Raw genomic sequence first — 12,398 nt, 5'->3', positions numbered from 1 at the left:
TGGACAATCCCATGATCCAAATTGTGTTTTGTTGAAATGAATTTGGTATGATCAAGAGCAAAAATGTTTCAATTGTCAAGTAAAAAATCTTTAAATTTCTTTCTATCTATGTCATATCACAGCGAAGATCTCGTTTTGGTTTGATACTTACCAATAGCTAGACATGCAAGTTCAAGTTATCTTACATGCAGTAAATATTTGGCTTATCTATTCTTGTCTTGCATACCTAATTTCTAGAAGAAACTAGGTAAGCATAAATTTCTTGTGCTTCAAATCAATTTAAATGGGATCTTTCCCTTCTGGATATAGCCAAGGCTTTGGATGCTCTGTTGAAAAAATATTTTACCTTTTAATGAAAAGATGCATTTCTGCGTCGGACTCAGAATGTCTTTAAATCAAAGGCACAAGAAGTCGAGCACGACCCAAAATAGAAAGAAGAATATAACTACAGAATCATCCTGAAAGCTAAAGTTACATTTATAAATTGATTGATCTAATGAACTTCGAAGCAATTGTGCTAATGACTTTGAAGAAAACTGGGAATGGTACCGGAAATTTTTTGCAAGTTGATGGGTGGAAGAAGTCAGTTCCTTCAGATGGATCGACTGAAATTGATATTAATCCATAAGTACAAAGTCATTTTGCAGATGTGATTGCTAGGACAGCATTTGGAAGGAGCTATAGAGAAGGAAAGAAGATAATCGAACTTCGGGGTTCAGAAAGAACAAGCTGTACTGATTAATGAAGCATTTCAGGCATTTTACCTCCCAGGTTTCAGGTGGAATTCGATTCACAAACAAGAGATGAACATTCAATTTGCAAACTAAATTTTCTTTTATTGAGTGGGGAATTTTTAAAAGATTGAAGCTAAGCAGATGGATACATTTTTAGAAAAAATACAGAGTTGCTATTCAGCAAAACTATTTTACTTGGCAAATTAATTTCAACCAGCTCCAAATTTGACTGAATGGATAAACAGATTCTTCGTATAGATTTCTTCCAAGAAGAATAGAAGGAGATACGAATTGGATGCCCAGATCAAAGCAATGTTAAGAGATGTAACTTGTAAGAAACAGAAGGCAACGCAAAAGGGAGAATCAAGAAATGGTGATCTACTAGGTCTGCTGTTGCAATGCAAAGAACAACAGGGTAGTGATGGCAATAGAAGATGCAAAGAGGAGTGCAAGCTGTTCTACTATGTTGGCCAAGAAACCACAGCTAACTGGCTTACAGGCAGGCACGAGAAGGCCAGACAAGAGGTTGCGCAGATTCTTGGAAAAGCAGAACCTGATGTTGAAATCTTAAACCGGCTGAAAATTGTGAGTACGGATTTGTCAAATAATTGAACCTTCTTATTATCATTGCCAGTTTGGTCGCCACATACTTGCAAATGTTCTCTTATGCCGTATAATTTTCTTGTCATCTCTTATCTTGCAATCAAGTGGGGAAGAACTGTTCGATGCATGTATATGGCTGATAAATAATTCAAATGGACGCAAACTGACTCAAAATCAGACGAAAAGAGAAAGAGTTGTGTCATTTATGAAGCTTGCAATTAGAATTGAGTAAATGGTGTTTTACTCTATATTGGTACTGAGTTCCACGCCCTGGCATGAGGGATCTTTTCTCAACCTGGGAGCGTAATGTGCTATTTGTCTATTACTAAAAATTGCTAAACCAAATTGAGTCTAGAGTGCTATTCTTTTTAACCAGATTACACTAGCATCAAACCAGAAAGGAAGAAATGACTACTAGTTTGAAAAAAATAAGGTTAAGTTGACTATCTGTTGCAGGTATTCGGAGCTGTGATCAAATTATAAACTGAATACCGGTCTGTACCCTATTGTTCTTTCATTTTATGCTCCTCACATTAGAAATGAAAAATTGAATGACGGGGTAAGGGGTGTAGAAGTTACTTTTTAATGTTTTTTGACGAAATTAAACAAATATTTCTATTGAATAGGGGTTAATTCCACTTTGTCCCCTCAAACTATACACGGAATCCCACTTGAATCCTTGAACTTTAAAATGGACACTTAAGTCCCTAAACTACAAAATCTAACCCACTTAAATAAAATCCGTGACGGAATCCAAAAAATTGACGGTGTCTTAGAGGTGTGGGAGGCACGCTCCATCAGTGTGTACGTGTAATTCTTATAAAACAAAAAAGTAGGGACATAAAGGTAATTTTACACCCTTTTCTCCCTTCTCCCTTATCCCCTTTTTTTTTTTCCTTTTTTTTCTTTTTCCTATTCTTCTTCTTCCCTCATCCGCCACCACTGATGGCTCCAATCCTATTGCTACTATTATCAAGATATCTCAAAAAGACAAAGCTTTAACAACCTTCAAAAGCTTCTATTCTTATATGTCTATGCTTACTGATGCTATTAGGCTTTTAGTTCCAGTTCTACTTGTACAAAAGCCATGGCTGCAGCTTTAGAATGTTGGACTAGGTGAGCTAGTCTGCTAGTGTACATGAGGACATGGTGGAGCAAGTTTTGATGAGAACCCAGGACAGATCCGAAGCTCCTCCAGGAAACTCCAATCCTGCAACCTCCCGTGGAGGAGTTTTTAGAGACTCTTCCACAATTCTTCTTGCTTAACAATTCTGCTATAGGTTCACCAAAAACCTTCTTCATCCCCTTGAAAAGCTGCTCTAGCTGCCAAGAGATCATCATCTTCGTTACCCATCACCAACCCAATATTGCTTGTACCTTATCAGAACCCTCCTCATCACAAATACAGATTATGGCAGCTTAAGAAATGGCTCATACTAGTATTTGATGGCTGCCTTTCCATTCGAAAAGTTTCTGACACTAAATCCCTTAATTATCTTGACTGCCTTTCCATCAACTGACACTAAATCCCTTAATTATCTTGCATCAACCGCTCACCACCAGCACCAATAAGCCCACCTTGCTTCTTGGAGTCTTTGACCACAACATTTTCGTGGGATTCTGGTAAGAAATGAAGTAGGGTTCTTGCAAATAGCAGGATGAAGATAGCAAATGCTAAGTCTATCTTCCACTTCACCACTAGCCCCTTAGGAGTACCACTGCAGATGTCGCAGAAATCACAGCCGCCCCAAGAACAATTCGAATTCAACAAAAAGGAATTTCATGGAAGTGAATTTCACAAGAAATTTAGTGGTTAGATTAGACACGTATTTTGTGAGACTTCGACGATTTTTGGAATACGGTTGCAGATTTGGAATATGAAGTGGGATTTGACGGAAATAGTTTTGGATTGGTAAATAAGAGATGAAAAATGCTTGGAGGCCATTGAACAAAAGCATAGGATTGGAGATGTCAGTGGCGGCAGATATGAGAAAAAGAAGAATAGGAAAAAGAAAAAATGAAAAAAAATGTGTGAAAATACCTTTATATCCCTACTTTTTTGGTTTATAACAATTACACATACACACTAATGGAGCGTGCCCCCCACATCCTCAAGCTACCGTCAATTTTTTGGATTCTGTCATAGATTTTATTTAAGTGGATTAGATTTTATAATTTAGGGATTTAAGTGTCTCATTTTGAAATTTAAGGATTAAAGTGGGATTTCGTGTATAGTTTGAGGGGACAAAACGGAATTAATCCATTGAATAGGGTATCTATAGTACAGAATTTACTTAAGCATAAGCACACTTAGTTAAATTTTAATAGGATATGTACTGTACAGCATCTTGATGGCAGGTTCAAGTCAACATTAGCTCTCTTTTTTATTGATAGAAAACTGGAAAAATTTAATAAGCTGAAGACAGATCCGAAACATTAGTTCAATTCAACATTAATAGTTTGATGAGTTTAATAATGATCCAATAATGCAAGGTGGGTAATGGTCAAATGCATGTACTAAATGAATAATTCTTAATAAGATTCATCAAAACAACAAAAATGCAGTACAATATTACTAGTTTACTTGTGGGATATTAATTTAAGCCTCTGAAATCCTATACATAATGATGCAACCAGCGAAGGAATCAGGGTGGGCCGGTGGGGTGGTTCAAAGGTCAACGATGAGCCATTGTATAGAAACGTTCTTCATAGTATTTAGCATCACGAAACTTCCTCAAGAACACCCAAAAGCTTCAGCATCCACAAAGTAGTTAGCAGCATGGAAGCCCCCACTTTGATGGTCCTCTTATCTTCCTTTTCTGCACTTTTAGCTTCTTTGTGTATCCTGAAACTTGTCTATTCCCTTTGGTGGAGACCCAAATTGATTGAGAGAGAATTGAAGCAACAAGGGATTGAAGGAACCACTTACAATTTTCCTTGTGGAGACAAGCTAGCCACCAAGAAGCTGATGCTAGAAGCATGGTCCATCCCCATGAGTTTGAACCACGAAATTATACCTCGTGCCAACCCTTTCCTTCATCAAATCGTGCAGACATATGGTTAGATCAACTTTGTCCGTCTGTGCATTCTTTTCTGATCATTTCTTCTCTAGCCTCTTGGAGAAACCTTCTTGGATCTTCCCATTTCAACATATAAGGATTTATAAAGAGCAAATCGGGAATGTATTCTACACGTATTATAGGTGATCAAGTGGCGCATAAATGTCATTAGAACATATGAAAATAAGGGATTTATCCTGTTATGTTTTCAGTTTTATCTGATGCATGCATGATACTTGTCAAGAACAAAAGTATTTACTGTTTTATTAGACTTTTAGTCGTATGTGCGCCTGACTGCTATATGGAAGATGAGTAAAACTTACTACATGTGATATGAAAAATAGTAGTAAAATTTGGCATGTTATGACAATTAGTTTAAAAAATATTTCTGCCCAGAAAAAGCAGAAATCATGGCTCCGTTGACTTGTGTTGTAATATCATTGAGGAGCATATATATATTGATGGTGGCATGGGTTTAAATTGCAAAAATAGGAAAAGTATGTCTGAGTTGGAATGGAACAATGCCAAGATTGATATTGGGGAAGGCAGAGTTGGTGAGGCTGATACTGAATAACAAGAATGGTCACTTCCAAAGAACTCCACAGAGCCCGCTTGTAAATCTTTTGACCCTGGGACTCACAACCTTGGAAGGGGAGAAATGGGCCAAGCATAGAAGAATAATTACCCCTGCATTCCATCACGAGAAGCTGCAGGTAGTTTCTGATTTATGATACAAGTTGTTGGTTTTTTGGGGTATAAATTAAAAAATAACACCTTAGTGCTGCAAAAAAGACTTATAAGAAACTTATATTGAAGCTAAAAAATAAGCTTATGTTATTCATTCATAAACTCATTTTTTATGGTGATTACATGAAACAAACTAATAAAATATCCAACTAACAATTATTCTAAAAATTTCAACAAAATATAATCGTTTTCTAACCATCAGCCTTAGACTGATGGCCACCACCAAGCCTTAAAGGCTTTGGTAAACTTTGCCTCCCACCAATTTGCCACAATTGTGGTTTGTGCCCCTCTTGGACAGCTCGTTTGGTCACGACAGTCCCTTGGAAGTCGTTGTCCAGCTTCCCACCAATGTTTTGAAAACCGGACCGGACCGGCCGGTTCGACCGGTTGAACCGCGAACCGGCCATGGCACCGGTCCGGTTCTATGCTCTGGTTGACTTTGCCAGAGAACCGGTCAAACCCGGTAAAAACCGGGAAAACCGGTGACCCGTGTTGAACCGGATTGAACCGGTTTTGAATTTTTTTTTTTTTTTTTTTTTTTTTTTTTTTTTTTTTTTTTTTGGCAAAATGCTTCTATCAAGATTCGAACTCAAAACCTTTGTAATAGAAGACCAATGTAGTAACCATTGCACCATCACATCTTATTTGCTTTTTTTGATAACTTATTTATATAAAACAAACATCTATATTTCATTTTTCCATTTTTCTTACAAAATCTCATCCTCTCATGACTCTTTCTTTTTAATCTTCAACTCTTTCTTTTCTCCCTCATCTTTTCTTTTGTCACTTCCATTTTTAATCAAACCTCATTAGTTTTAATTTATTGATGGTTTCTTCTATCTTTTAATTTTGTTTTTGCCCATTAAATTGGAAAAAGTTAAAAAAGAATTATTTTTCTTTAACCCAAATTATTTAATGCCACAACCACTCACTTTTATCTCATTTTTTGTTTCTTATCAAGTTTGCATTTATATTTTCAATTCTCTTAACTTCTTTCGAACTCCAAACTTTCTTTTTTAAATTACAATCTTTAAATCTCAAAGACGTAAATTAAAATTTAAGTTCACAATATCAAATTCTCATAGACGTGAATTTGTATAATTTCAAAATATTGTGATATTTTTGGGTTGGATTTAAGATTTTTTTTGTAGATATAATTGAAATTGAGATGAAATTTATTTGTTTTAACTTATAATTTTAAAAATTTATTTTTGAAAATCCAAATTATTCAAAAATAGTGAACTTTTCATCATATAAAGTTTTAAATTAGTCCATTGCATGTCTTATTTTGTGCATATATATATTTATATAAATTATTTTTAAAAAAATTCATTGAACCGAGGTTGAACCGGTCCGACCGGTTGAACCTCGACCCTTTCACCTCACCGGTTCAATTGACGGTCCGGGTTTTAAAACATTGCTTCCCACCAGGGATCGAGTCCCAGCGGTTACCGTGTTCGGGGGGAAGGGGCCTCTCCTCCCGGGTTGGAGTGAGATTAGTCGGGTCCCATAAGAATTGACCCGGACACCCACTCCGTTAGCAAAAAAAAAAAAAAATCGTTTTCTACTGGCAAATCTTAGCTAACATATTTGTTAACAAATTAACTGATATTTGGTTAACAAATATCTTCACTCTTCTAATAACTAAATTATTTTGATACCAAACATAATCCATCAAAATTTGTAGAAAAAGTTGGCATATCTTAACACTCCTCCTTGCCATTTTTGCTGCAGATTTTGAATTGTCTTCTCAAATCTTTGAATCTTGTTTTGGACAAGACTTTAGTAAGAAATTCTGCAACTGATTATTAGACTTGCAATGAACTTCTTCTTTTAGGTTTTTATACAAGCTAAATATTAGTCTTGCAACAAACTACTTCTTTGTCTTCTCATGTCATACTCCAAATAAAAGATAGCTTTTTTTATGTTTACAAATAACTTTTTCATAGATTCAAAGTGAAACACCTTTCGACAATATTTGAACTTGCACAGAAAATATGAAATTCTGCATGGTTCTTCATTTTGTCATCACCATCAAAACCTGTAGACTCAAAAACAGCAATATTATGATCTTGATAAATATCAGGAATCAATTTGATACCTCCTGACTTATCAATGATCTCCTCCTGAATTTTTTTCAGGATCTGAATTCTTGATTTCATCATCATGTTCCACTTTAGAATTGTCAAAATCTGACCAATTCATAGTGGAACTTTTTTTTTTATTTTAATTGAGAATAATTTTATTCTCAATCAAATCATTAGTCATTATCCTTGTGAAAACGGCATAAAAAACTGATATGTGAATACTGGCCTTGAATCTCTGTCCAATTGCAATTCTGTGGTCTCTAATTTGTGTATCCATCAGCTCTTCAAAATGCTGGCAAAACAAAATTCGTCTCCACCATATCCCATAGATCATTGACTACCAAATAAGTCCAAAATTTTATGGGCCAAATTTGGTAAGTTTCACCACTAAAAGTTGAAACATTTGACAAAAAGTTCTTTCCTATCATGGTTTTGAACTTATAAAGGATCCTCACCAATGTACTCACTCTAAAAAAAAAAAGACTCAGACCCTTAAGATATAGGCTCTTGATACCACTTTGTTGGATTTTTGGGACATAAACTAAGAAAGAAACAACACGTTAGTGCTGCAAAAAGGCTTATAAGAGACTTATATTGAAACTAGAAAATAAACTTATGTTATTCATTCATAAACTCACCATTTATAGTGATTACATAAAACAAACTAGCAAAATATCCAACTAACAATTATCCTAAAATTCTTAACAAAATATAATCGTTTTCTACCAGCAAATCTTAGCTAACATATTTGTTAACAAACCAACATGATCTTTGGTTAACAAATATCCTTACTTTTCTAATAACTAAATTATTTTGATACCAAACATAATCCAGCCAAATCTGTAGGAAAAGTTGGCATATCTTAACACAAGTAAGGGATTTGTTCTTCCTACAAGATTTACAATTTACTGTTCCACTGCATGTGCACTGGTCGGAGAAGTAAGGAAAACATATAGGCTTGAACTATCTACCACCCAAAAAAAAAGGCTTGAACTCTTTTTTTTTAACACAATAATTCTAATATAATTCTACTCTTACTCTACACTAGAGGGAGATAAGTGTCAAAGGGTCAATAGTGGACCAGAGGAGACTAAATCCCCTCCGACTAAATGAGTGCATTATATATTCCAGTAAAATTTTAGGAAATCTTGAATTGAAATGCAACTTGGGGGTTAAGAGCCCTCAATCTACACACGAGGGACTTAAAGCCCTTTCAGTGGCCAACTCAATTGGTTTGGGTTGGTTAACAAGGCTTAAATCCCTTCTAGAATATTTGAACAAAAGAGAGAGAGAGAGAGAGAGAAATAACCTTTAGAATTTCTTGATTTTTAACTGATTTAATCAATGTTCTATAAATTGATTGTATAAGTTGATAACTTAGGGTGCAAGGTAAAGGAATAATAGTTTAAGGTGCAAATTGCGATTGGCCCTTCAGTTTTGACACAGAGTTTCAAAATTTTTTTAAGAAAAGAAAGTGAAACATTACCGGACATCCTTCATTAAATGCATCCTGTGATTTGACCAACTTAAAGTCAAATCTCACAAATATCCCCCATTAATTGTCGTTAGGAAGGACGCTTACATCAGTAAAATATGTCCAAAGGTACCAAAATACCCCTTCTAGATTGAGTTGATAATAATTACCTCCCTTGAGGTTTTTCCAAATTACACGTACCTCCTGAGATTTGTCCAAATGGCAAAATGAATGCTATAGCTTATGCAAATTAGTCTAATGCTTTGAATCCTAAAAATTTTCATTAATTAATAATTTTTTTCCAACCATTAGGTTACAACTGTAAGTGTAACAAAATCCGTAGTCATATGACATCATTAATAATAGTGTTTTGGTTATTGATACATTTTCTTTATAAACCATTATTATTATTTTTCTATAAAAGAACCCTTTTCATGTAAATTTGCAAATACTCAAATTCTTTTTCTAAAAAAGCAAATAAATATTAAGGATAAAATTTTAAATTATATTATGAGTAAAAGACCACATAGTCTAGCTCAAAATTATCATTGCAATCTAGAGTTTACTTTGTAATAAATTTGATAATTGATATATGGAATAATGGGTTGGGAAAGTTTAGTGGTGAACGAAATAAGCCATAGAAAAAAAAAGAGAGGAGAAAGTAAGAGGTTTTTTAGTTTTCATTTCTTAAGAGTTAGTAATCGATTGTTTTCTTTTATTTGTGTTTTATTTTTCTTGGATCCCATTAAGGGGGCTTTTTTTTAAAAAAAGAAAAGTGGTTGGCTATTAAAATCTTAAATTGCATTTTGGCAAATTATAAAGTCCTTTTTGTAATTTGGACAAATCTCAAAGGAGATAATGCAGTTTTCTGCAGAGCGAAATTTTGTCATTTCTCTACTACTGTTAGTTATGTTCGAATATTGTTACTCATAAAGGGGCAATTGTAATTTGGTCAAACTACGAGGTTCACCTAGTAATTTGCTTAAACCCCGGGAGTAGGTCTAATTAACCTTAAAAAGAACATTTGTGAATCTGATGTCAAAATGCTTACCCACCAAAGATACATGTTCCTCAATAATTTCATGAAATCTTAAAAATATGCAATAACTTTATTGTCATTCGGCAGCCAACTTTATCATAATTCTGCAAGTTATGCTAAGGAAGAGCATTATCTCGATGAAAGTTGCATGCCTTGAGTATTAATTGACGTGAACCACATCCCTGTGTAATTATGGTAACAGGGAATGGTACCAAAGGTCTTAGCAAGTTGTTGCAATCTCATTGATCGATGGAAGATGCTGCTTGCATCTGAGGGACGAAGCGAAATTGATATCAATTCCGAATTGCATCGCCTTTCTGCAGACGTGATTTCTAGAGCAGCCTTTGGAAGTAGCTATAAGGAAGGAAAGAAGATCTTTGAACTTCAAAAAGAGCAAGCGGCGCTCGCAACTGAAGCATATGGAGCCTTGTACGTCCCAGGACAAAGGTAGATTTTCATTTGTAAACTAGAAAGAAACAAATCATAGCTCGAATTCAACTTTTTGGGTTCTGTTTTATAAGGTAAAAAAATCAATGCAGTGATTGCAGTCTATAGATGAGTCTTCATTTATTTTATGTCTAAAATTTGCTCGGACGGTTGCTTATACAGGTTTCTACCAACTAAGAAGAATAGAAGGAGATATCAGGTGGACACAGAGATCAAAGCAATGTTAAGAGTTCTAATTTGCAAGAAGCAAAAGGCAATGCAGGATGGCGAAGCGGGTAATGCTGATCTACTTGGATTGCTGTTGCAATGCAAAGAAGAAAAGGGAAATGAACTGACAATTGAAGATGTAATAGAGGAGTGTAAGCAGTTCTACTTTGCCGGCCAAGAGACCACTGCTAATTGGCTTTCATGGACCCTCATCCTATTGTCCATGCATCCGGACTGGCAAGAGAAGGCCAGGCAAGAAGTTCTCCAAATTTGTGGAAAGACAGCCCCTGACAGAGAAATTTTGAACAGGCTCAAAATTGTAAGTATGAATATGTTGTTGAGTCAGTCCAAGATACAAAGAAATCTTTTGCTGTGCGCTATTACCTTAGCAAAAGGTAGCATGAAACTTTCCCCATCATCTCTTGGTGTTGCTATCTATTAACCAGTGACTACTACTGTGGGAGAATTGCTTAATTTACCTCTATGAATTGTTCTTGTAGGTCACAATGGTGTTGTTTGAAGTTCTAAGATTATATCCACCGGCAACTTGCACGGTGAGATATACGGTCCAAAGAACCAAGGTAGGGGACATTTCCATCCCAGCAGGGGTTGAAGTTTACCTACCAATAATGCTGTTGCATCATGATCCTGAGTATTGGGGAGATGATGCAGAAGAATTCAATCCAGAGAGGTTTGCTGAAGGAGTTTCCAAGGCATCAGGGGATCAATTGGCATTTTATCCCTTTGGCTGGGGACCAAGGATTTGCATAGGCCAAGACTTCGCAATCATAGAAGCAAAATTGGCTCTGGCTATGATTTTGCAGCACTTTTCATTCAAGCTCTCACCTTCATACACTCATGCTCCCTGTGCCGGATTTACTCTTCAGGCACAGCATGGAGCTCCGATTATATTGAAACCCATTTGAGGATTCTTTCAGGACAGAAAGAGCTTATTGCTACGGTGACTACACATTGGTAAATAATCATGTGGAGATTTGGCCGGAATTTGCATTTCAGTGGGTCAATTAGAGCAGTCCCTTTGCCATGGCAATTACATTATTAAATATTTGAAACCGCATGAACTAAAAATTCGGACCAATTCAAGAATATCAAAGTACCACTTGGACATATAAGGTGCAAGTTTTTGCACATATTTAGGGCATCTACAGTGGATTGCATTCCACCATTTCTTTTTTTATTATATTTTCATTCACAATGTATTACATTCCACACGATATAATAGTATGGGTCCATAATCAAATCAAACATTTATTTTAATAATGCACAACTCATATCCCGTAAATAAATAAAGTAATTTTTTAAAAATAATTTCATTATTTTTAAAAAATAAACTATTAACTTTGTTTAATTTTTTACCTTTTGGATTTTTTATTTTCTAAAAAAAAATTATTATAAATTTCTGAGTTTGAACAATATGTCTCTTTCTATCTCTCAAAAAATAATATATTGTTATTTTTTGAAAAATAATTATGTAGTAATTTGGAAAATTTTGGTGGTTTTGATTTTGTGAGGAGGATGAATTTTCTATATTTGGAGTATTTAATATATTTCTAAAACTACTAAAATTCTCATCCATAATAACAATATATTGAAATTTTAGAAAATTGTGCAAAGAGGTTGAGCAAAATGAGTGAGAGAGCAAGAGAAATAATAGAGTAGAACAGTGAGATATGAAAAAAAAAAAAAAAGCGTCTTGTGTGTTCATATAAAGAGAACCAAAAAATGACCGTTGAAAAAAAAAAGAACATTAACTTAAACCATGAAATTTTTGTCGTTGTCTATGTTTAACCAAATTTATCTGTTGCAAAAAAAAATGGTATACTATCTCCTCTTTTTCAACAGCGTTTATACGCATCATTTTGATGATGCCTGTGATACTCATTAAACGGCCACAGTGGAGTTGCTCTTAATGTTGAACTTAACTTATCTCCAAAAACAAATGCAATAAGTCGGAAAATGTCGCTGTCTCAAATATTTCTA

General features: G+C 34.9%; 1 protein-coding gene across 1 annotated transcript; it reads left to right on the top strand.

Moving 5' to 3' along the window:
* Window positions 1-4,116: 4,116 nt before the first annotated feature.
* On the top strand, window positions 4,117-11,323 carry LOC113779391 (cytochrome P450 CYP72A219-like). The gene is made up of 5 exons (XM_027324959.1): window positions 4,117-4,396; window positions 4,889-5,109; window positions 9,946-10,190; window positions 10,353-10,716; window positions 10,898-11,323. Exons 1-5 carry the CDS (start codon window positions 4,117-4,119, stop codon window positions 11,321-11,323), a joined length of 1,536 nt encoding a protein of 511 aa, XP_027180760.1.
* Window positions 11,324-12,398: the final 1,075 nt, after the last annotated feature.

This window comes from Coffea eugenioides, chromosome 8 (genome assembly GCF_003713205.1).
Source record: "Coffea eugenioides isolate CCC68of chromosome 8, Ceug_1.0, whole genome shotgun sequence".
NCBI classification, from domain to species: Eukaryota; Viridiplantae; Streptophyta; class Magnoliopsida; order Gentianales; family Rubiaceae; genus Coffea; species Coffea eugenioides.
This window is presented reverse-complemented; position numbering and strand designations above follow the sequence as displayed.